The sequence below is a fragment of the Hevea brasiliensis genome, chromosome 2, assembly GCF_030052815.1.
Source record: "Hevea brasiliensis isolate MT/VB/25A 57/8 chromosome 2, ASM3005281v1, whole genome shotgun sequence".
NCBI classification, from domain to species: Eukaryota; Viridiplantae; Streptophyta; class Magnoliopsida; order Malpighiales; family Euphorbiaceae; genus Hevea; species Hevea brasiliensis.
Window position 1 is genome coordinate 1,026,652 of NC_079494.1, and position 24,627 is coordinate 1,051,278.

Consider the following 24,627-nt stretch of genomic DNA (forward strand, 5'->3'; position numbering starts at 1 on the left):
ATTCTTTTGGACATGATTGAAATCTTGCACATAAACATACACTGAAATGAATATCTGGTCTAGATGCTGTCAAGTAAAGTAAAGAACCAATCATACCTCTATAAAGTTTGTTATCTACCTCTTTACCTTTTTCATCTTTCTCCAATTTAACTGTTGAGCTCATGGGAGTTCCGATACTTTTCATATCCTCCATTTTGAACTTCTTTAGCATATCCTTTATGTACTTAGACTGATTTATAAAAATTCCATCTCTCATTTGTTTAATTTGCAATCCAAGGAAGAAAGTAAGTTCACCCATCATACTCATTTCAAATTCACTTTTCATCATATTGGAAAATTTCTTACAAAGAGAATGGTTGGTAGCACCAAAAATAATATCATCTACATAGATTTGCACAATAAGCATGTCTTTTCCTAGTTTCTTAATGAAAAGAGTAGTATCCACTTTTCCTCTTTTAAAATCATTTTGAAGCAAAATTTACTAAGTCTCTCATACCATGCTCTAGGAGCTTGCTTTAAACCATAGAGAGCTTTAGTAAGCTTGTAAACATGATTTGGAAAGTGAGGGTCTTCAAAACCAGGAGGTTGAGCTACATAAACTTCTTCATCAATGTATCCATTTAAGAATGCACTTTTAACATCCATTTGATAAAGCATGAAATTCTTAAAACATGCAAATGCACACAACATTCTAATAGCTTCAATTCTAGCAACCGGAGCAAAGGTTTCATCAAAATCAATACCTTCCTCTTGGTTGTATCCTTGAGCTACTAGTCTAGCTTTATTTCTAACTACATGTCCTTTTTCATCCATCTTATTCCTAAATACCCATTTAGTTTCAATAATAGAATGCTTTTTAGGTTTAGGAACAAGTGTCCACACTTTGTTTCTTTCAAATTGATTTAATTCCTCTTGCATAGCAAAAAGCTAATTTTCATCATTTTGAGCATCATCATATGTTTTGGGTTCAAATTGAGAAACAAAAGCAACATTACCAAAATATCTTCTAAGTTGAGCTCTTGTCATCATTCTTTGTGATGGACTATCAAGAATGTCATCTTTGGAATGATTTCTATGGTACCTCCATTCTTGTGGAATATCTTGATGTTGAGGTTCCTCAATTTGTAGTTCTTCCACATTTGGTTGGGAGTCATCTTGAATTTCAACATTTGTGGAGCAAGATAGTTCTTCTTCTTTGTCATTTTGATCATCCTCCACTAGTTCTTTTGAATCAAGCTCATCTTTATTTGAATTCTTTGAATTTAGAATCTGCTCAATTTCATCATCACAAGAATCTTTCCTTTGCAAGGAAGTGTTAGCATCATCAAAAAGTATATGCATTGATTCTTCCATGGTCAATGTTTTTCTATTGAAAATCCTATATGCTTTGCTATTTGTTGAATAGCCTAAAAATATTCCTTCACAAGATTTAGCATCGAATTTCTTAAGATTGCTGTCTTTGTTATTCAAAATGTAACATTTGCAACCAAAGACATGAAAATATGCAATATTGGATTTTCTTCCTTTCCATAGTTCATAAGGAGTTTTCTTTAAAATAGCTCTAATGGAAACTCTGTTCAAAATGTAGCATGCTGTATTTACAGCTTCTGCCCAGAAATATTTTGGTAAACTATTTTCATTCAGCATTGTTTTTGCCATTTCTTGCAAAGATCTATTTTTCCTTTCAACAACTCCATTTTGTTGTAGAGTTCTAGGAGCTGAAAATGTATGATAAATACCATTTTGAGAGCAGAAATTTTCAAACAAATTATTTTCAAATTCTTTTCCATGATCACTCCTCAAAGATGTAATGCAGTATCCTTTTTCATTTTGAGTTCTTTTGCAAGAAGCTTCAAATATATCAAAGGTTTCATCTTTATGAGCAAGAAAGAAAGTCCATGTGAATCTTGAAAAATCATCAACAATTACAAATGTATATGCCTTGCCTCCTAGACTTCTAGGTGTGATTGGACCAAAAAGATCAAGATGTAATAATTCCAATGGTCTAGACATAGTTACAACGTTTTTTTATTTAAAAGATGATTTTGTATGCTTACCAAGTGCACAAGCTTTGCATTGAAATTCTTTTTCAAATCTTAGCTTTGGAAGTTCTCTAACAAGGTTTCTTCTAGAGAGTTTAGCAAGTGTACTCATGCTAGCATGTCCTAATTTTCTATGCCATAACCATGCACTATCATCTGAAGTCATAAAGCATGTTTCACAATTTTCTTCAAGACTTGTTAAATCAAGTAGGTAAATATTATCTATTCTAGCACCAGCAAACATAACATTATTTCCATGAATCTCACAATGTGTAGAAGTAAAAATGACTTTAAAACCATTATCACATAGTTGACTAACACTTAAAAGATTATACTTTAATCCTTGTACTAATGCAACATTCTCAATGCAAGGATTTTTACCAATAGTTCCACATCCAATAATTTTAGCTTTACTTTTATCACCAAATTTGACATAACCTTCTTCTTTCAAAGTAAGAGAGGAAAACTTGCCTTTATTTCCTGTCATGTGCCTAGAGCAGCCACTATCAATGTACCAATGTTCTGTTTCCAGCATGCTCCTTAGGCAGACCTGAAATCAGTTAACTGTTCTTAGGTACCCAAGCAAGTTTGGGTCCTTGAGTGTTAGTAACATTAGGTAGGGTTCCTTTAGGCACCCATACTTTCTTTGCCTTAAAGGTTCATTTCCTAATAGGACAAGCATTAATCATATGACATCTATGATTACAATAAAAGCATGTAATACTTGGTTGAGAAAAGGATGTAGCTTTAACAAAAAACTGTTTGTATTTTCCATACTTCATAAATCAATCATAACCAATTCCAAATTTTTCATTTGTGGATCTTTGATTCCCAAGAAGTATATCAAGTGTTTCTTTTCCTTATATAAATTTAGTTAAATCTCTTGTCAAAGACTCAACATTTGCCTCAAGAATTCTGTTTTTCTCAATAAGTTGTTCACACACTTCTTTTGATCTTTGAAGCTCATCATTAACTTCCTTAAATAATTTTATTTGAGATTTCTAAAATTCATTTTCCTTTGAAGCCATACTCAAGGAAATATTTTCTGATTTTAAAGCACAATTTTCATGAATCAAAATTGTCACACCTTACCCCTCCGTAAGGCATAACATGATCCCGTAGAATACTTAATGAACTACCGAACTTCACCTACCGATAACTCATTAAGTACCCTACAAGGGATTTTAAAACAATTTTCTTACATTTTGGAAGTGGTGAGCATTTTGGTAGGAATTAAAAACCATTTATTCAAAGTTTAAATACTAGTAAAAATTTTTGTCCATTTTAATTTTGCCGCAATTTTTATAAAAATTTTGACAGAGTTCCCTCTGTATTTTGAGAAACCAGTTCTTCGAAGACCTGTAAAAAGCACTTCCAAAAATATTTCACAACTCCCAACCACCAATAATTCTCAAATCAACTCAATACAAGGCACTTCAAATAATTTCACAATTCAACTCAAATCAATTCATTCCAAAACAGTTCCACAATCCAAATCAAATTTGTCAACTCAGAATATTTAATGATTCCATTCACAAAACATAAAGCAGGAAATTCATATGTACAAATATTAATTTACAATAGAAAATCCAAAATAATATTATTACAATTTATTTACAACTGCTCGACTTTATATTGATACATACAACATTTCCATATTTACATCAAAATTTATCTACAAGGGCATAAAATAATACCCGTACAAAAGATCAATGTAATCCTCGATTTAATCGCAGCTCACTCTACTGCTTTTTCCTTGCTCTTATCTGCGACAGCAAAATAAGCCATCGCTGAGTATAAAAATACTCAGTGGTGCACAATAAAAATTTAAAATGCAATAAATAAATCATTCATTGCCAAACACAATTCAAATGTTTCTCAATCACATTTCAATAATGATCAAAGTTCATCATAACACCATTTTGTCAAATAATCTATTAAACACAGTTTAGTCAAACAATTTCATAAACACAGTGTTGCCAAAGTCATACACAACTTAAGTCATGACACAAAATTTCCAATCAATACCGTGTTGTACACCACGACAAAGCAATCTACAACCCCATTAATCGAAATCAATGAGGGAGGTGGCTAGCTAGCTAATGAGTACTCATCCGATCTACAACCTCAACTGGCAAGCCAGAGAGGGAGGAAAATAAACGATCTCAACCCCATAAATGGAGGAGGAAATGTGGTACTGTCATGCTAAGTGTGAACCCAAAATCAATTTAAAACAATTATTTTTAATAATTTATGAGAGATCCCAAACAATTTTCAAAGTCATTTTTGTAGTCACAAAGTGGCAACACAATTCATAAATAACACAGCGATTTCATAAAGTATAGCAATTCAAATTTTCAATTGGAAAACAATTACATAAATTTATTGTGCACAAACCTGACTGGAGTCGCCTCTAGGCCTTGACTCAGTCTCTCCGAGCTTTCAAGTCTTTTTCAGCTGAAACACACAATTTCATAGTGTTTCAGTACCATAACTTAACATAAGTCCAAAAATAAATTTAACTTCACTTTAACTAGCTCTATTGCGTTAAATTCTACGTTCTCAAAGTTTTTGTGTTTCGGGTTACTATTCACTACACTATTCAAGTCAAATTGTTGACTTTTTAAGGATTAATAGGTATGGGAACTCCAACTTCACCCACATACCACATTTTGGTCATTAAACTTGTTGGTTTTGGTCATTTTCTCAAAGCTTAGGTCATTTTAACAAAATTGCCAATTTTCGATTTTGGTGCTCCGAAGTTGCACTGTTCCATTGGTCGATCTACTATTGGAATTTGACAAAACTTCCTCCATAGAAAATGTTTCTTATTGTCTTAAGTGTAATCTCATTTTTGGATCACCTCAATCGGAGTTTTGTAGCTCAAGTTATGGCCAAAATAAGTTTACTGTTCACGCAATCGCTCATACCGTATCTTGGGTTCTGGCAAATTTTGATCCAACTTTGGTCAGTAATTTGATCAAGTTAAGTTCATAATTTGGTCTAACTTTCTTCATATGAAATGTTCTACTATGTCTTAGGTTTCCATCGGTTCAAGAATCGCCTAAATCCGAGTTTCCTAGAGAGAGTTATAGCCATCCAAACATTACTGCTCAAATGAAAATCTGCAGAGTTGCAGGTTTGGTAACTTAACTTTGCTCAATAATTTGAATGGGTTAATGGCATAATTTTGGGTGATGTTCTTCATGAAAGTTTTAGATCTATATCTCCTCTAACCCCTGGCCAAATTTCAGGTCAATTTGACCTGTCTAACTCGAGTTATGACCAAATGAATAGTTACTGTTCATTTGTCGATTTAGTGCGATGGCACTGCTCTCATTTCACTTTGGTCAATTGTTTCACCCAGTTTTGGTCAGTTTTTGGGCATGGTTCCTTAATGAAAATTGTGCTCTTTTATGTCTATTTTCATCCCCAATTTGTGGCATATCAATTGGACTTGTAAAATTTGAGTTTTGGTCCTTCAAAGTGGGTTTGGTCATGCTGCCAGCAGCATGACCATTGGACCTACGAATTTGGTTTTCATTCCAACAATTCCCACACAACTTATTTGGTCATAATTGACCATTATTTCATTTCACAATAGGTCAAACATGCCATTTATGCATTTCTCCAAATTTTGGTTCACAAACCCTAACATTCAAACCCTAACTCATCAATTTCATGCATTTAACCATTTCAATGCCTTTAACTATCATCAATTAACTCATTAAGGTTCATATTCCTATCCAAGTCAATCAAGCCATGCCATTGATGTCCCCTCTTCAACAGACCGAAATTTCACTTTGGTCCTCTACCCATGTTTTTATTTCATTTCCTTAATTTCCAAGTTCATTTAAGTAACAAACATGCACTAAAAAAAATAGGAATTGAAGGTTAGAATACCCACCTTAGGTGAAGCCTTTGATCTTCACTTTTTGTTCCACTTCACACTTCTTTTTTTTTTTCTTTCCTCTATTCTTCCTTTCTATGGAATTTTAGAAGTTTTCTAGGGTTTAGGGTTAATTTTAGTGAAAGGACATTAAGTTATTCAAGGTTAAATAACTCTTTAATGGTGGAATTCATGGAGGAGGAAGAGTGAGGGGTTCGGCTAGCTTGAAGAAGGAAGAAGAAAAATGAATTTTGTTTCTTTATTTTAGATATTTATCTCTTAATTGACTTAGTCAAATTATCAAATAAATAAATTTTATTTGTGACCTCATAAGTGATATCATCTTGATGATGTCACTACCTTTTTCTACTTTTCTTTTTTCTTCTTTTTTTTATTTATTTTTCTATTAGTTCTTTAATTTAATTCCCGATTCCGAAATTTTCTTTTCTCCGATTTTATTGGACAGTTAGGTCAGGAGTCAGCTCTCGGGGTCAATTGACCAAATCGCCCCTCGCCGGTTCATCCCGGTTTGCAAATAATCCAATATTTCTTCCGGCTCCCTGACCTAATTATTTGACTGACTTAACAGTTCTTTTTCGTGATTTTCTCTTTTCCAATGTGTTTATAAGAGTCCTAAGGACCGCAGCGTCACTTTTTACGGTTCGAAATTTGAGTTTAAAATGACTTCGCAGTCGTTCCCGAGGAGGTCACTCATCGCTGTGACTCTCGGCTCGTTTAACCTCTTATGTTCTGTCTTTTCTTATTTATACTTAACTAATTGAACATTACTAATTATTTGTGTTTATGGCTTCTCAAGTTGTCTTAAGTGTGGCCCTAATCCCATTAATTGTCCGGACCGACACCGGTCACCGGAACAGTGAAATATACCAGGCTATGCAACGGGGGTGTTACAAAAATTTTGCATTTCTTTTTAAAAGTTCTATATTTATCATATGTCTTCACAAATGCAAGTTCTAATTCATCAACATTAGAAAGTTCAAGATTTACCTCATTTTCACTATCTTCGATGTGTGAGCTTTCACCTTTTTCTTCAATTGCCATCATACAAGTGTTTGCAACTTCTTTGTCACTTGTTTCATCATTTGATGAAGAGTCACTATCACTCCATGTTGCTGCCATAGCCTTTTTACTTTTATCCTTTCTAAACTTGTTTTTCTTCTTCAATGTAAGACACTTTGGCTTAATGTGGCCTGGTTTGTTACACTCATAACAAACTATTTCACTTGGATGATTTGGAGTCTTTGGAGCATATTTCTTTGTGAACTTCTTGTATTTGCTTCCACCTTTTCTAAATGCTCTTTTGAATCTTTTGACTATCATAGCCATATCTTCATCATCATCACTTGAAGCACTTGAATCATCACTTGAACTAACTTTAAGAGCAACACTTTTCTTTTTCTCATGTACCTTTTCGGATATGAAGGCTATACCCTTCTTTTTCTTTTGATCACCTTCTTTCTCATATTTCTTATAGATCATCTCATGTGCAATGAGAGAACCAATTAGCTCATCATAGGTGTATTTTCTGAAATCCTTGGTATCTTGAATAACAGTAGTCTTTGCTTCCCATGACTTTGGAAGAGACCTCAGAATTTTCTTTACAAGTTCTTGTTCCTCAAATCTTTTTCCAAGAGCTTTAAGAAGATTGACAAGATCTGTAAATCTGGTACTCATTTCAGCAATAGTTTCACCAGGTTTCATCTCAAATAACTCATAATCACGGATGAGGAGGTTTGCCTTTGACTCTTTCACCACATCAGTTCCTTCATATGTGACTTCTAGTTTGTCCCAAATTTCTTTTGCAGTTTGACATCCTGAAATACGATTATACTCATTAATATCAAGAGCACAATGAAGAATGTTAATAGCCTTGGCATTTGTAGAAATTTTCTTCCAATCATTATCATCAAATTCAACTTCAGCTTTAGGAATTTGTACAGTTCCTTCACTGGTTTTATAAGGAATATAAGGACCATCTTTAATTATCCTCCAAGCATCAATGTCAACAGATTGTATAAAATTTCTCATTCTAGTTTTCCAAAAAGAGTAATTTGTGCCATTAAAAAGTGGTGGTTTAGTGATGGAATAACCTTCAGCTAAGGGGGCATGTATACCAGCTGAGTTTCTAGATGAACTAGCCATGTGTATGGATCACTCTAAGGGGTTTAATCCTCAAGCAAGAAAGACAAGCTCTGATACCAAATTGATGTCACAAAATATGTCCAAGGGGGGGTGAATTGGACTTTAAAAACAATTTTCGGTTCTTGCTCAAAACCTTTGAAAATTGCAGCTAGGTTCAACTAAATTGACTAATGTGAAAAATGAACAATACAGCTCTATTGACAAGTTGATTCAAAGTTAAGCTATATGCAATCAGTATACTGTTCTAACAAATTATATCAGCATTCAGCAGAGATATCAGTAATCTGGATAAGTTTTTAACACAACAACCAGAGCAGTATACCAGATATACTAACTGACAGCAGATCAAACAACAAGCAGATTATATCAGATATCAGCAGATTTAGCAGTAAATTGATTTTCTCATATTGCAGCAAGATTAACAGCAAATGGCCTCAACTTTCATATCAGCAAAAACATATCAATCATAAAGTTAAAATGCATAAATGTAAAGAGCAAGGGTTGAGAAAATGAATACTGAAATTTTTATAGTGGTTCGGCTCAACTAGCCCACATCCACTCTCTCAAAGATCCCACTTTGAGTCTTCACTTCACTATTCTTCTCTTTTAAAGGTAAGAGACAAAAGCCCTTTACAAATCTTCTCACCAAAGCTTTTACAAGTAGCTTCACACTTCTACCAAGTGTTATCCCAAACACTTTTTCACAATCAAGCTTCAATAGGTGCTTGAATGACCTCTCATAAATGATAATAATGTGTTTAAAACTCACTCTCACTCAATACAACAGAATCTATAAAGAAGAGTTGAGTAAATAACCCAATGATGAGCAATAAAAACACTTTGAGCACTTAGAATGAAAGCTTTTATGATTTTGAACAGTGGAGAGACTTTCATTAAGTGCAAAATGGCCAAAGGTAGGTGTATTTATAGCTTTGGAACGTTTTTTACCGTTTGGAAACTCATTTGAACATTACAATTACGAATTTCAAGAAAATAGTCGTTATTTTGTCGTTTTCTGCGATGTTGTGCAGAGTTGAGACAGTTAGCATATTTGAGAAAATAGCAAATCAGTTAGCATACTAAAATAAGTAGCAAACCAGTTAGCATACCAGGAAAACTTTTCTACATAATTTTCAAAGCTATAAAACTTTACACCAAATCATAGTCAAATAGTTTTTAGGCCAATAATGATATTTAAAAGAAAAATCTTTTGAGGGATTGAAAATAAGCATCATTGACTTTTGCTCCTCAATTCTTTTCACAAGTAATTCTAAAAATAAAACTTAACTTCTATACTATATGTACCTTCAATTCTGATTTTCAATGCAGCCTTAGAAGGTAATCTTTTATTCTTTCATCTCCTTTAATTCGTCCTGTGTTATCCTTAGACTGTCATCCTTTCTTCAGAAGCACGAATCCATCATGAAATCCTTGTGTCTTTTTCTTTGAGATGCACAACACTTAAAACAATGTTAGTTTGATTTTAGTTGAGTTTTGGTATCATCAAAATCTATGCTCCTTTGAGCTTGTGGGGTCAACATCTTTAATAAACATCGATTCGGGCCGTATCGGTTTAATAATTTTTAAAATTGAAACCAAATAAAATATATTAATTTTAATTCAAATGAAAACCATAAAAATTAAGTTGAATTAGTACAAGTTAATTGATTTCATCGATTTGAACGATTTCATGTACACCTCTACTTTCAATTAAGAGTTGAATCTCAATGCACCAAAACGAAGGTACCTATGGGAAAGCCATAATGAATTAGAATATGTTACTCCAACAAGAAACTGATGAAAATATTTGAAAATCTCATTTTAAAATAAAAAAATATATTATTTATTTCATATTATTATTATTTAAATTGCTGTTATAGAAAAAAAATATTATCTTAAATATATTAGTTATAAGCTATAAATAATTATTTTAAAATAAAATGTAATAATTTTAAATTAGCGAAATAATTTTTTAAATTATTTGTTTTAACAATATTTAAAAGAATAATCTCTCGGAAAGCAGAGTACAGTCCCAATCAGAGGTCCACACGTGTAATACTATTTTAATTACGGATTGTTCATGCCTAATCTTAGAGTAAACAAAGATAAATAATGATTAAGAAGCTAATCAGTCATTTGACATTTATATATCTATTAACGTTTTAGTTATGTGAATTAAATAAATCCACATGCCCTTAACTGTAACACATTCCTTGCATGTGAAAATCACTGTGTTTAAATTTATATTTAATTAATTTTAAATTTACTTAAAATATTTTTTTATAATAATAATTTTAACAATATCACAAAATTATTATTAAAATATTTTTTTTAAATATATTAATTAAAAAATATTAAAAATATAATTCATGATATATTATAATTATAAAAATTTTAACATCAGAATCTCAGTATCAAACAAATTTAAAAAATGCTAAAAAAACACAAATCAGAAGCTTCCCCTGCCTCTGGACTACTCTGTGGCCCACGAACCGTAAAACACGTGTGCTCTCTACTTTCTCTCAACTGCTAGCCGATGTGAAATCTCCTCTCTTAATTTGGCTTTGTTAGGTTCAGATAAATTTCCGTCCCTATTAAAAAATAAAATAAAATAAATAAGCTAATTCTCCTTAATATCTTACTTTTTTAAAAAGTTAATTTAATAATATAAATTAAATAATACCATTTTATAAATTTTTTATGAAATTTTATTTTTTCTGTATATTTAACCCAAATAAAAAAAATTCATTTCTAAACGAGATCATCCTTTTCTAATTAAGTGTAATATAATTTATTATTTTTATAAATTTGATTTTGAATTTATTAAGCCATAAAAAATATAATATTTACCTTAATATATTAAATTTAAATAAACAACTAATTAATTATGTTTGTATATTCGATTCAATTCAATTTAATTTTAATGAAATAAATTCAAGTAATTCATTATTAATTTATGATGAGTTCATATTTGTAAATTAATATTTAAATTAAATTATTTTTTATTATCTATAACTCAAATATATTTATATAAGTTATTAATCAAATGTAAATATATATATATTAATTTTAAATTATAAATTATTAATTATATATATAATTCATTTAAGATGGTAAGAATATTTGTGATTAATTTTAATTGGACTTGTAACCATTTTGAGTATTAAAATTTAATATATTAATCATGTTTAAATTTAATTTGAAAAACATTACAGTAATTAAATAATTAATTCATGTGAATTTAATTTGAAAACATTATAATAATTAAGCAGTCTAATATATGAGATTAAAAAAAAAATTTGAAAAAAAAAATAGAATTCATAATTCCATCTCAAAAGTAGAATTATAACTAAAGAAGCACAAAGACTAAGGAAAGTTTATGCATATGTGCATCATCTACACATGCCACCATCTGCCTATATCATAATCATATTCCAAATTTATTGTTCTTTTTTTTTTTTAATTTTTTCTCCCATACGTAAAGAATAAATTCCAATGGGCAAGCTTAGAACATAAAAAAGATTTTAAAATAAGCAAAACTTTTAAACTAACCCATTTTAATTAAGTTCAATCTAGCTTCAATTGCACATTGATGTGTAACACCCCTATTTGTATAGCCTAGTATATTTCACTGTGCTGGTGACCATTATCGGTCCGGACAATTAAGAGGATTAGAATCACACTTAAGACAGCTAAAGAAGCCATAAATACAAATAATTAGTAATTACAAATTAGTTAAGTATGAATAAGAAAAACAGAATATAAGAAGTTAAACGAGCCGAGAGTCACAGCGATGGGTGACCTTCTCGGGAAGGACTGCGAAGTCATTTTAAACTCAAATTTCGAACCGTAAAATGTGACGCCGCGGTCCTTAGGACCCTTATGAATACAGTGGAAAAAAAAATCACGAAAAAGAACTATTAAGCCAGTCAAATAATTAGGTCAGGGAGCCGAAAGAAATACTGAATTATTTGCAAACCGAGATGAACCGACGAGGGACAATTTGGTCAATTGACCCCGAGAGCTGACTCCTGACCTAACTGTCAAATAAAATCATAGAAAAGAAAATTTCGGAATCGAGAATTAAATTAAAGAACTAATAGAAAAATTAAAAAAAAATGAAAAAATAAAAAAGGTGATGACATCATGCATGATACCATAAATAATATAATTAAATTATTTACTTATTTGGATTTTTGGTCTTCCTAAAGAGATAAAAGACAAAATAAAAGAAAAGAAAAAAAAATATTGGTCTTCTTCCTCACCTTGTTTGCCGCCCCACTTCCCTCTCCCTTAGCTCTCTCTCTCAAACTCCATTAAAGCTTGCACTCAAGCTTACAATCTTTCATTAAACCTCAATAGCTTCCATAGAAACTTCATAAAAACTTGTTCTAGTCACTTGGGAAGGAGATTGGTCATCAAAGAAAAGGGGAAAAAAAAAAAAAAGGAAAGCTCAAAGACACCTAACAAGGTTAGTGATTTAAGATGTGAAGTTAGTTTAATTGTTGCATTTTTTAGCTTGAATTACTTGTAGATAAACTTAAAATGGAAAGAAAACTTGTTGAGGGATTATATAGAATTTTGGACAGCTAGGGTTTGGTTGGACAAAGTATAAAATTGTTTGAGCTAAACATGTTTGGAAGCTTAATTGAGTTAAGGGAGTATGTTTATAAGTGTTTAATTAGCTAAATGCAACAAGTGACATGAATTAGGGTTTTAAACATTAGGGTTTAAAGACAAAAAATGTGAAGAAGTGCTAAATGATGTCTTTGACACAGTTTAAGGGAACAAATGGTCATTTGTGACCTAATTAAGTGTGTTAGAAGTGTTTAAATCAAAGCCAAATTCGGATTGGTTATGAAACATGACCAAAAGTCAACTTTGAGGGACCAAAAATGGAATTTTACAAGTCAAATTGGTATGAGACCAATTGGGAATGAAAATAGGCACTAAATGACACAATTTTTATTTAGGAAGCATGCTCAAAAAGTGACTAAAACCTAGTGAACAAATTGACTAAAATTGAAAAATTGCAGGCTGCCCTGCACAAACTGACCAAATGAACAGTGTTTGTTCATTTAGTCATAACTCGAGCTAGGCAGGTCAAAATGACCTGAAATTTTACTAGTAATTAGATGAGATATAGACCTAAAATTTTTATAAGGAATATAAATTCAAATTATGCCATTAACCCAATCAAATTATTGAGCAAAGTTGAGTCACTGAATCTGCAGAACTGCAGAATTACCATATGAACAGTAAAGTCTCAATGGCTATAACTCTCTCTAGAAAACTCTGATTTAGGTGATTCTTGAACTGATGGAAACCTAAGACATAGTAGAACATTTCATATGAAGAAAATTAGATCAAATTATGGACTTAACTTGATCAAATTGCTGAATAAAGTTGGAGCAATAAATCTGTATAACTAAATTCTGCAGCATTAATAGTAAACGTAAATTGCATATAACTTGAGCTACAAAACTCCAATTGGAGTGATTCAAAAAAGAGAATAAACTTAAGACAATAAGGAACATTTTCTATGAAGTAAGTTTTGCCAAATTCTAATAGTAAAATGACCAATGGAACAGTGCAACCGAGACACCAAAAACTGAAAATTGACAATTTTGCCTAAAAGACTTGAGTGTTGAGAAAATGACCAAAACCAACAAGTTTGGTGACCAAAATGTGGTATGTGGGTGAAGTTGAAATTCTCATACCTATTAAGCCTTAGAAAGTCAACAATTTGACTTGAATAGTGTAGTGAATAGTAACCCGAAACACAAAAATTTCGAGAACGTCGAATTTAGCACGTTAGAGCTAGGTAAAAGTGAAGTTAAATTTATTTTTGAATTTATGCTAAGTTATGGTACTGAAACACTGTGAAACTGTGTGTTTCATCTGAAAAAGACTTGAAAGCTCTGAGAGACTGAGTTAAGGCCTAGAGGCGACTCACGTCAGGTTTATGCACAGTAAACCTTATTTGAGCCTTTTGTCATTGAAAAATTGATTTAGTGTGATTTATGAAAAATTGAAGTTAATTATGAATTGTGTTGCCATCTTGTGAATGAAATTATGACTTTAAAAATTTATTGGATTTCTCACGAATCATTTGAATAAAATGTTTGAAATTGATTTTTGATTCACACTTAGCATGACAGTATCTTATTATTCCTCCTCCATTTATGGAGTGAGATCGGTTATCTTTCCTCCCTCTCTGGTTTATCAGTTGAGGTTATAGATCGGATGATTACTCATTAGCTAGCTAGCCACCTCCCTCATTGATTTCGATTAGTGGGGTTGTAGATTGCTTTGTCGTGGTGTACAACACGGCATTGATCGGAAATTTTGTGTCATGGTTTAAGTTGTGTATGAATTGGCAACACTGTATTCTTAAATTATTTGACTAAATTGTGTTATTATGAGCTTTGATAATTTATAAAATGTGATTGAGAAATATTTAAATTATGTTTTGGCAATGAACGATTTATGTATTATATTTTAAATTTTTATTGTGCACCACTGAGTATTTTTATACTCAGCGATAGCTTGTTTTGCTGTCGCAGATAAGAGCAAGGAGAAGGCAGCAGAGTGAGCTGCTACTGATATTGAGGACTACACTGATATTTTTGTACGGGTATTATTTTATACCCTTGTAGTTATTTTGATGTAAATATTACTATATTTTATGTATCAATGTAAAGTTGAGCAGTTGTATAATAAATTGTAATAATATTATTTTTGAAACTTCTTTTTGTAAATTAATATTTGTAGTTTGTGAATTTCATACTTTACGCACTGTGAATGAAGTTATTAAATATTTTGATATGATAAACTTTGATTGGATTGTGGAATTATTTTTGAAGTGGATTGAATTGAGTTGACTTGAAATTATTTAATGGTTGGGAGTTGTGAAAAATTTTTGGAAGTGTTTTTCTCAGGTATTTGAAGAATTGTTTTCTCAAAATACAAATAAAATTCTGTCAAAATTTTTATAAAATTTGCAGTAAAATTTAAAATGAACAAATTTTTTTTTTAGTTTATAAACTTTGAATAAATGATTTTAATTCCTACCAAAATGCTCACAACTTCTAAAATGCAAGAAAATTGTTTTAAAATCCCTTGTAGGGTACTTAATGAGTTATCGGTAGGTGAAATTCGGTAGTTCATTAGGTAGTCTACGGGATCATGTTATGCCTTGCAGAGGGGTAAGGTATGACATGATGAGTTAGATTTTTTTTTTTCCAATAAGTAAACAAGACTTGATTTATAAAAGTATGATAATTTTACTAAGATCTCTCATTTTATATAAGCGCTAAGCCTACATCTTTCATATTTAATATGAGATTCCGAAGGACCTTTAGATACTTTCGACTCACTTGTGAACCTTAATTAGGATCATACAGGGATATTCGACTCATCTTTCATTTTCACTCAAAGTTTCCTTCTTTTTGTTAATAAGTAGAACGCGCACACGTAACACCTAAAGATAGGATTCGACATTTTAATAATTTTATTAAGACCTTTCATCTCATATAAGCGCTACGTATGTACTCTCTATATTTAGTATAGAATCCTAATTTAGTTAGATAGAATCTACTTTGCTATATTTTGGAATATTGTTTCAAACATTATTATTAAATTTTGATTAAATTAGTCAATTATATTGATAATTAGATTTATTATGAATTTATAAATTTATTAAAAAAATAATTTAGTGTAATTTAATTAATTTAAACTATCAAAATATTAAATACAGTTTAAAATAATTATAAATTTTATATTTAAAATATATGATGTAACCTATGCATTAAATCTCATAAATTTACGTTCAATTGAAAAAAGGAAAAATAAAAATAATCATTATATTTGAATCACGTGATATTTTATCCGCGTTAGCAGGAGGTCCGTACGAGTCACACGTACCAAACCCATACTCCTAACTAAATAATTATGAAATATTAAAAAAAAAAATAAAAAATAAATTGACGCCTGTTTGGGAGGAGAGAGAAAAGGCAGAGGCGCAGAGGACATAACAAAGAAGAAGGAGAAAGAGGAGGAAAGGAAAGAAAAATGGGTGAGGTAGCTGCCACAATGACGAAGAAGAAGAAGAAGAAGGGACGTCCCTCTCTCTTAGACCTTCAAAAACGCTCTCTCAAGCAGCAGCAACAACAACAAAACCCTAATTTCAAAAACCCTAATTCCCTCATTGCCTCAAACACAACCTCTCACCGCCGATCCACCCGCCGTAGGCCTAATCTCGATGAGCCAGACTGGATTAACGGTGATGAAGACGACGACGACGAAGACGAGCGCAAAGAGAAGAAACATAAGCTTTTGCTTGGATTGAATTCCCAACAAAACAACAGCAACAACGACGACAACAACAACAACCATCATTACCCGATTTCCTCGGCGAATTCCCTGGGTCCTAATCCCTCATACGTCTCTGATGGTGCTAATCCTGAGGCGGCTCTCAAGAGGCGAAAGGTCAGTGCCGCCTGTATCGGATCTGATGATATGGTGATTATCGATAGCTGAGAACACTTTCAATTTATTTTCTTTGCCTTTTTGAAATCAAGTGCACTTCTGAAAAGCAGATTGTTTTTTGGTTTTATTTGCTTCACTTTTTGGAATTAATTGTTTTTGCTTTGGTGGGGGATGGGATTTGTTTAAATGGGAATGAATGCTTTTTGGGTTTCGCGCGTTATTTGAAGTTTGGTTGTGGACTGGACTCGGCGTTGGATCGAAGTTAAGTGGGTGTATTTGACTGAGTCAAGTTTTTCTTGGGGATGTTAATTATAACAATTTATTGTGAAATCTAGGAATTGGTGGGTTTGAGATTTCAGCTTTTTTCTTTATTTGATAGTAATCTATATTTTTCCATAAATAAATATTTTATTATTGATTCTTTGTATTTAATCTGGCCTTGATGCGCCCAAAATAATAGACGCACAGATCTTCTTGTCTGAAAAAGCTTAAATTTGTCTTTTCTTTAATAATTCTCGATTATTTTTTTTGCCTGTGCATGCTGTACTTGCTCGACTTTTACTGTAACTTTTCTCATTGTTTCTTCAATAATCACTGAAGATACCAACAATTCTTTCTTTTTTTTTTTCTTCCCTTTTTTGTTTGGGTAATTTGCATAATTTTTTGTGGGACTAATCCTCTTGCAGGGTGAAAAGGGTCCGAAAGCGACAGACACTCTTCATGGTATCGATCAAACTGAAATTCTTGAAAAAGCATTTCTGGGAAATTTTTTTAAAAGCTCATAATAGTAATTAATTAATTAAAACTGTGCCATTACAGAGTCTACGCTGGAGCCTGGCCCCACAGCTCCGTTGCCAGACAAAAAGTTGTTGGTCTTCATTCTTGATAGGCTACAAAAGTGGGTGATGTTGTAGCTGCTTAGATTTTTTCTTTTCTTTCTCTTCTTATAGTCTTCTTTCAGCTGGGTTATGATTGGTTTCTTTCAATTGGGTTTTGAGACTTGTTTCAACCAACTCCTTGCAGAAAGGATACTTATGGAGTGTTTTCTGAGCCCGTGGATCGTGAAGAGGTGCATTTTATTCTTTGGCAATTCTGCTTTTGTGTATAATAATTGAATCTATTGATGTGATGTTGAACTGATTTTGGTACAGCTTCCTGATTACCATGATATCATTGAGCATCCCATGGACTTTTCCACCTTAAGAAAAAAGCTAGATGGGGGAGCTTATGCCAACTTGGAACAATTTGAGGTTGGTTTAATATGTATTTTGCTAATTTGAATGTATGAGGGTTGCCTTGATGATAATCTGATCCAGACTGTGGGAGCATGGGAGGAAAAAACGACCTCAGAAGTACTTTAGTTTATTTACCATTTTATAATTCTATTGAATTTTAGCTCTTCTGATTTCTATGGAAGCTGTCCAATGGGTTTGTGTTTTCCTCTCATGAATTTCTCACAGCCATACAAAACGTTTGAAAATAAAAGAGCTTATTGTATTGAGTTAAATTTCTAGCTGAATAGTAGGCACGTGAGAAGTGAGAGGCACTGTTTGATAGTCCTGCATAATTTTCTTGATTAAAGGTGTAATAAATCGCCTATTTATTACAGTATTAGCTGTAGCATTAACACCCTACCCCTGTTTATATCTTTTACAGCACATCAAAATTGTTGTCATAATGAGCTAGCGTTTTTTGATTACTTTTGTTTGCTTTCTAATTGATTTACTGTTGAGATTTTTGGTCTCTGTAGATCCATAGTGGTACTGCAGGATATCCAAATTATTAATGTGCTGTCCTGTAGCCTGCCAATTTTGTAAGAGACATAAAAGGCATCCATACCATTCTCCCCAAGTTCTCTTTCCTAAAATAAAGATCGATGGGTGTTCTTAGTATGAAATATGAATTAGCTTATAGCAGAAAGCTGACTTGGTTATTTTTGCATCAGACACTCCATTAGTAGTTACCACTGGACATTGGGTGATAGAATAAAGCAAAGACTTGGTAAGTGAAGGTTAGCATCAGTCTTGTGCGAAATTTGAGAAATTGTGCAACCAAGACCAACTGCATTTAGAACGAGCATCTTGGTTGAGCTTGAGATTGGACTATCAGGTAGATAAGGCAAACTGGGTGAAAAGGGCTGCAGATATTGACTGTTGAAATTTAAAGGCTATGCTGATATAAGGATGGGCAGGTGGTCCTTGTGGGAGCAAGCACGTAAATGCATAAATGATGGTTTATTTTGTTCATCAGCTAGATCAAGAAATGTGCGGCTAATAATTAGTTTTATGGGATTAGCACATGGTTGAATGTTTTGAGTTCCAAAATTAACCAACTAAATGTGAAGAAGCATGCATTAGTAATATGGTGCACTGCTAACCGTTATGGTGATATTAGCTGGTTTTGTTCTTGAGTATATTAAATTACAGTATTCTTGGTTTGCTTTTTCTGAAAACAAATATTTGATTAATTAGAAATTGAAAGTTGTGATTTTTTTTTTTTTTTGCGCAGAAAGATGTGTTTCTGATATGTTCAAATGCAATGCAGTATAATTCACCGGATACTATTTACTTTCGACAGGTTTGTCTGGCTACCAAATTTCGTTTTTCTTTTTCAAAGGGTTCTATTTGCCATATTTTTTAGTGTAGTGATTCTTCTCTTAGGCGCGATCCATGCAAGAGCTTGCACGGAAGGACTTTGAAAACTTGAGGCAAGATAGTGATGATGGTGAAACCCAACCAAAAATTGTGAGGAGAGGCAGGCCACCTGGAAAACTGAAAAAATCACTTGAGAGGTCTCCTCTTGACCGCGTTGGTCCTGAATGTTCCTCAGATGCAACTCTTGCCTCTGGAGGGGATAATCCCAACTGTTCTACCGGTTACAATCTAAGAAGAACCCATTCATACAAGTATCAGCCTACAGATGTTCTGGTCCGAACCACTTATGGGTCTCATAGCAGTGAAACCTATTCTACCTGGATGTCTGAATGGGAAAATGAATTTCCAGGTTTGGGATTTGGATTGGATGATCTATTCTGATTTTTACTTTATGTTCTTTATTCTTTCTTATTGTAAATTTGATTGCCAGAAATTTTAAGATAACTTGTTCTTGGCTTGCAGCTTCTGTTCTGAAGGCTGTGCTTAAGTATGGGAAGAAACCATATGAAGTAGATGAGAATAGGCGTGACACCTATAAGCGTCCATCGGCTTCCGCACATGGGTCGTCCTCCCTGAATCTTTTTGGACAAATGAAGCAACTGATGGTGGTATGTAGAAGATACTTTTACTGCTTTGTTTTTGCTCTCCCTTGGGTAGCTGATGTTCTATTTATTGGTTTGTGTCTCTTTGACGATACATATTTCTCAACCAATACTGTCTTTCTCGTTTACTGCTTTGGAATGATACAGTATAGAATGTAGCATTTGATCCTAAAATCATATTTTTAGGTACAAAAGGATAGTGTTTGAATTTTTTTTTAAAAAGTCCAGAATTGCGTGTTACTTGGTCTAATGCATCATTAAAATGGTCCAATTGAATAAGAGGCCCTGCAGGAACCAGTTTTATCCAGGTTAATTGCTGTTTATATGCACACAATGACTTCATGTATTGGTAACTTGATTTTTGTTGTCTTCAATATACATCAGGTAGGTTTAAACGCAGAGCATGGTTATGCAAGAAGTCTAGCTCGTTTTGCTGCAGATGTTGGCCCCATTGCGTGGAAAATTGCTTCAAAGAAAATTGAAAGTGTGTTGCCAACAGGACTTGAGTTTGGTCCTGGGTGGGTAGGCGAAGATAAGGTGGTTGAGGGACAGCAGCAGCTTTTATTTTCTGATAGGCGTAAAGTTTCAAACAGTTGGGTTGCTACTGAAAATTTAGGCAGACTTCAATCTTCAACTGCTAGTGGAACAAATTCTGGTGCAAATTCTTTAGTTGCAAGTAGATGTACAGCATGGAGTAGAGAAGACATGGTAGAAAATGTTGGTGGATTGAGTTCCCAAAGCGAGTTAAATTCACTACACAGTGTTATTGGTGGGATAAACCCCATGTCATCTGTTATGGTTCAGCAAAAACCTGTGCTTCACTCTGATGTAAATGGTTTTAGTGGTGGATTTGGGCATAATAAATTTTCACCTCTGATGGGGACAGCAAGACTTGGGATAGCAACAGGAAAATCCAGTTCAGAGCAGACAGCAGTTCCTTCCCAAGCATTTGACATGGTTTCTACTAGTAATGCCAGTTTCTGCCCAATGGTAGGGAATGATTTTAAGTTGAACAAAGCCAAGTTGGCAGAAACATTGAGTGTAGCACAACAGTCTGGAAAATCATCAGCTCTAGGTCCTAACCCTGAATCACAGACAACATTCAATGCAGGGATTGGTGGAAAATCATCCCAGCAGGGATTATCACCATACACTCAACAACATTTCTTTGAATTTCCACCGGACCTGAATGTTGGATTCTTGGCCCCAAATTCGCCTAGTTCCAGTGTGCCAATTGGTTCACCACAGCAGCCAGATTTAGCATTACAGCTGTGAGGGTGGGTAATTCATCTTCCTTTACCCAAACATGATGGATGGTGGATTGTTAGATATGAACATTTGTCCAGCAAAAGGAATAATAATAGAGATGCAATCTTATGGATTGCTTGGTATTGACATGATGATTCATAACCTGATAAATTGTAGGGAAAGATTTTGTACAGATTAATGTATCAATTTTTCAGATGAAAAACCACAGCTTTTTTTCTCCTAAAAGCATGGTACTATTGAATTCCTGATTTGCACATTCTTTGAAGAATTCTTATTTAAAATTGTATGTTCCAAATGGTAGACTGAAAAGTATAAGGGAATACAGCCTTTGGTGGGGGATACGAATGGAAAGGTCATGCAGCCTGGTATTACCAATTGAGAAAAATTCCAAACATATCCAATGAGGCAAAAGATTGAGGCTTTGATGCGAAGATGAACATGCTTACCCTGAAAACAATTTCTCACACTTGATTTTAGAGAATGGGCCTAGCCTGGAAGGAGAAGTAAGAAAGGGCCGCAATCAACTTATAAAAGCAGAAGGAGAGCTAAGGAGTTACGTCAGTGGATCGAAAAAAATTCATTTTATTAAATTAGAAGAAAATTTGTTTTATAAGAAAAAAATAAAAAAAAAATATAATAGTACATAAATGTAAATAATTGAATAAAAAAATAATTTAATAAAATAATAAATTCTTGCTATAATATTAAATTTATAATTATATTCAATAAATTTTATTTTTCAGGAACGTTGTTTTATTATCAATGCTATCAAGGCGTGTAGTTATAAAAGGTATTATCAATGTCAATTTTACAACTAATGAATACATCATAATTGATTTCACAAGTAAACAATATAAGATTAGATGAATTATTTTTTGTTTACTTCACTTGTGAATCATTAACTTCATTTCTTGTCGTAGAAAAATCATTCAACACAATTTGTCAATTGAATATTGATTACAAATTAAAAAAAAAATAAAATTTACCCATAATTAAAATTTTTAAATTACATTGAGAAAATATAAATATAAGTGATTAAATTATAATATTAATTTAATTAATATTTTAATATATAAAGCAATTTAATAAGATTCACTTAACTCTCATATTTAACGTCCAGAAGACTAAAACCTTAGAGAATCAGTCATTCAATTTTTAAGTCATTCTTGGGTACATGTCGTCAACTCCTAATATAATACATTACCAGAAAAGATACAGAAAAAAGAAAAGGTCAATAGGGTTTCTCTTGAACCGAACCCTTCATGTCATGCTACAACTCCTGCAATTGTATAAATTGAAAATCAACTTTGCCATGCCATTTTGTATCCTCTTTCTGTTTCTGTACGAAACCATCTCTGTGTCAGCAACTTCAATCTCTCATCTCTCACCTCACAGAACTTGTTTTCCCACCCTTGTGGCTCCACTGCTTCGTACCCTAATCCTGGGGTTCTGTCCTTGGACAAAGGGTTCAATGCACTCATCCAATCCACCACATAAGCCGATACTCTTCTCCTAAACTTGGCTTTAAACTCCAACCACGCTTGGTACTTGTAATGGTTCACCACCGCAGCTTCCAAACTCAAATGCTTCATTCTATAACTTTTCTTTAAACTAAAATGGTGTATCACGTTAAGCAAAGAATCATCGATTGCTTCTAATAAGACTATAGACTTGTGCCGATTCTCTACCTTTCTTCTACAAGTGTACCCTTGTGTCACCCCCTCCTCTGGGTGCGACCTTTGCTGCGACGGACCAAATTCGTTGCACATTATCGAAACTTCTCCAATCATATGGCGGTGGCCATGGGAAGATGACGGCAGCAAAGATTTTAGCATTTGATCAGAGGGTTGAGTTGAATTATCCCATGATGGTGCGAACACAAATTCATCAACATCTATGTACATCATCCAATTGCATGAGTCTTTTGCGTATACTGCAGCATGGGAAAATCCAGCTTCTTGAGTCTTAGGCCACGTCCATAATAACGTTTCTACGTTATAACCCTCTTTATTAAGATCATTAACCACGCTGATCAAATCATCATCACTGTCATTATCGTATAATATGAACTTTTCCACGCCAATCTTTGAATGGTACATGATCCATTCTCTCAAGAACTTTCCCACGTTGTAAACCATGGTGGAGGCGCACAGTTGGGATTTTGGCTGTTCTTTTGCTATCTTGTCCCGAGGGGTGTAGTACGCTACGGAAGGAACTACCTTTTTTGGCCCTGTGCCCATGGTTTCAAGAAAGATTTTGATTTTGATTGCGTCATGATCCCCGCCAGAACCAAACGCCGTTAAATCTGGATGATCACACCTGAACACCTCTTGTATTGAGCTCGTAACGGCGGTTTTAACGGTTTTGCTGCTGGCCTCGTCGACGAACACGCACTTGAATTCGCTAGGAGACCTGTTGATTCCTTGGCGGTTGTTCGGGCCTTTAACGAAGAGAACGACGTCGTCCACTGTGGAGAACGACTCGTACACAAGGTATGTCCACCTGAGCAATTCTTGCGGTGGAGAATACGGCCAATGAACGGGCGATTCCTTCTCCGATGATTCCATCAACATTGGAGCCGCGAAAGGCAATCGACGCCGTATGCTTCTGGGAAGAATACACTTGAAAGTAGTTTGGTTCGTGGAAGACAAGATTCCAGAGAATCTGGCAGGAGCAGTGGCGTTGTTGGCATAAAGACAGGTGAAATTCCCGACGGAAAGCGGCAAAGGGTCCGCGTCCGGCGAGATGATGACGAGAACCTGCCATTCCGGCAACAAAACGGAGACAGAAGCAATAGAATTAGAATCTTGAAAGGAAGAAACACGACGAGTGGGGCTGTTTAGGTCTTCTTTGATGGCAAGAAGAGAAGAATCGGTGTTGGAGATGTTGGCAGAGGGAAAAATGAGTTGGGTTGCATACATGGGGTTGCGAGACGAGCAAAGAGAGAAAGAAACACAGAGGAAAATGGAAATGGAAGCAAAAATAAGGATGGTAAAAGCCCAACGACGCATCGTTTCGAAAAGGGAAGGCTTGAAAGCAGGCGTTCCTCTCCCTAAAGGACGCAAATGGAGAAGGGGCGCAGATGCAGATTTCTTTATAGGGCTCATGTTTTGTGTATGAATGAAGTCGAAGAAGGGAGTGAGTTAGAAATCAGGAAACGGAATGAGTTCCAGGGAAGACAGTGTTTGAAGGTTTCAGGATTCAGGCTTTTCCAGGCTCTTGCTTGGGGAGGTAGAGGAACCGCAGAGGAGAGGATTGCCGGGACTAGGACTCTTAATCAACGCTGACCATTGATGATTGAGATTAGAGATGAGTTGAGCTTGGCACGACCCTATATCCAAGGATTACAGGGATTTTACAAGACATGACAACAAGGTTTCCTTCTCATATTTTGCCAAATGTACAACCCAATCTCTTTTCTATTTCTTTTCCATGTTTCTCCTTACCATATATACAAGTTAGCTATATTAACTATTTTCCCTTTTTCATATTATTTTTCGTAAAAAATACAGAATAAT

General features: G+C 33.6%; 2 protein-coding genes across 3 annotated transcripts; one reads left to right on the forward strand and one right to left on the reverse strand.

Annotated features, from left to right (window-relative positions):
* The first annotated feature begins 16,070 nt into the window (after nucleotides 1-16,070).
* Nucleotides 16,071-21,359, forward strand: LOC110660971 (uncharacterized). Of its 2 annotated transcripts, none has more exons than XM_021819443.2 (9): nucleotides 16,071-16,617; nucleotides 17,271-17,307; nucleotides 17,404-17,482; nucleotides 17,608-17,653; nucleotides 17,736-17,834; nucleotides 19,093-19,161; nucleotides 19,245-19,587; nucleotides 19,701-19,846; nucleotides 20,225-21,359. In XM_021819443.2, the coding sequence occupies exons 1-9, from the start codon at nucleotides 16,168-16,170 to the stop codon at nucleotides 21,113-21,115; spliced, it is 2,160 nt and encodes a 719-aa protein (XP_021675135.2). In that variant the 5' UTR covers nucleotides 16,071-16,167; the 3' UTR covers nucleotides 21,116-21,359. The 2 variants fall into 2 exon arrangements, with proteins under 2 accessions (XP_021675135.2, XP_021675136.2); XM_021819444.2 differs by having other exon boundaries at nucleotides 16,071-16,584.
* An 882-nt stretch (nucleotides 21,360-22,241) lies between these two features.
* LOC110660972 (glycosyltransferase family 92 protein At1g27200) lies at nucleotides 22,242-24,545 on the reverse strand. The gene has a single exon (XM_021819445.2). The coding sequence runs from the start codon at nucleotides 24,214-24,216 to the stop codon at nucleotides 22,411-22,413; it is 1,806 nt and encodes a 601-aa protein (XP_021675137.2). The 5' UTR covers nucleotides 24,217-24,545; the 3' UTR covers nucleotides 22,242-22,410.
* Nucleotides 24,546-24,627: the final 82 nt, after the last annotated feature.

Excerpts from the sequence above, each read along its gene's own strand:
- LOC110660971 (XM_021819443.2), top strand. The coding sequence starts at position 16,168 with ATGGGTGAGGTAGCTGCCACAATGACGAAGAAGAAGAAGAAGAAGGGA. Across the intron at positions 16,618-17,270 it reads GTATCGGATCTGATGATATG|GGTGAAAAGGGTCCGAAAGC; the intron begins GTGATTATCGAT and ends ATCCTCTTGCAG. Across the intron at positions 17,654-17,735 it reads AGCCCGTGGATCGTGAAGAG|CTTCCTGATTACCATGATAT; the intron begins GTGCATTTTATT and ends ATTTTGGTACAG.
- LOC110660972 (XM_021819445.2), bottom strand. The coding sequence starts at position 24,216 with ATGAGCCCTATAAAGAAATCTGCATCTGCGCCCCTTCTCCATTTGCGT.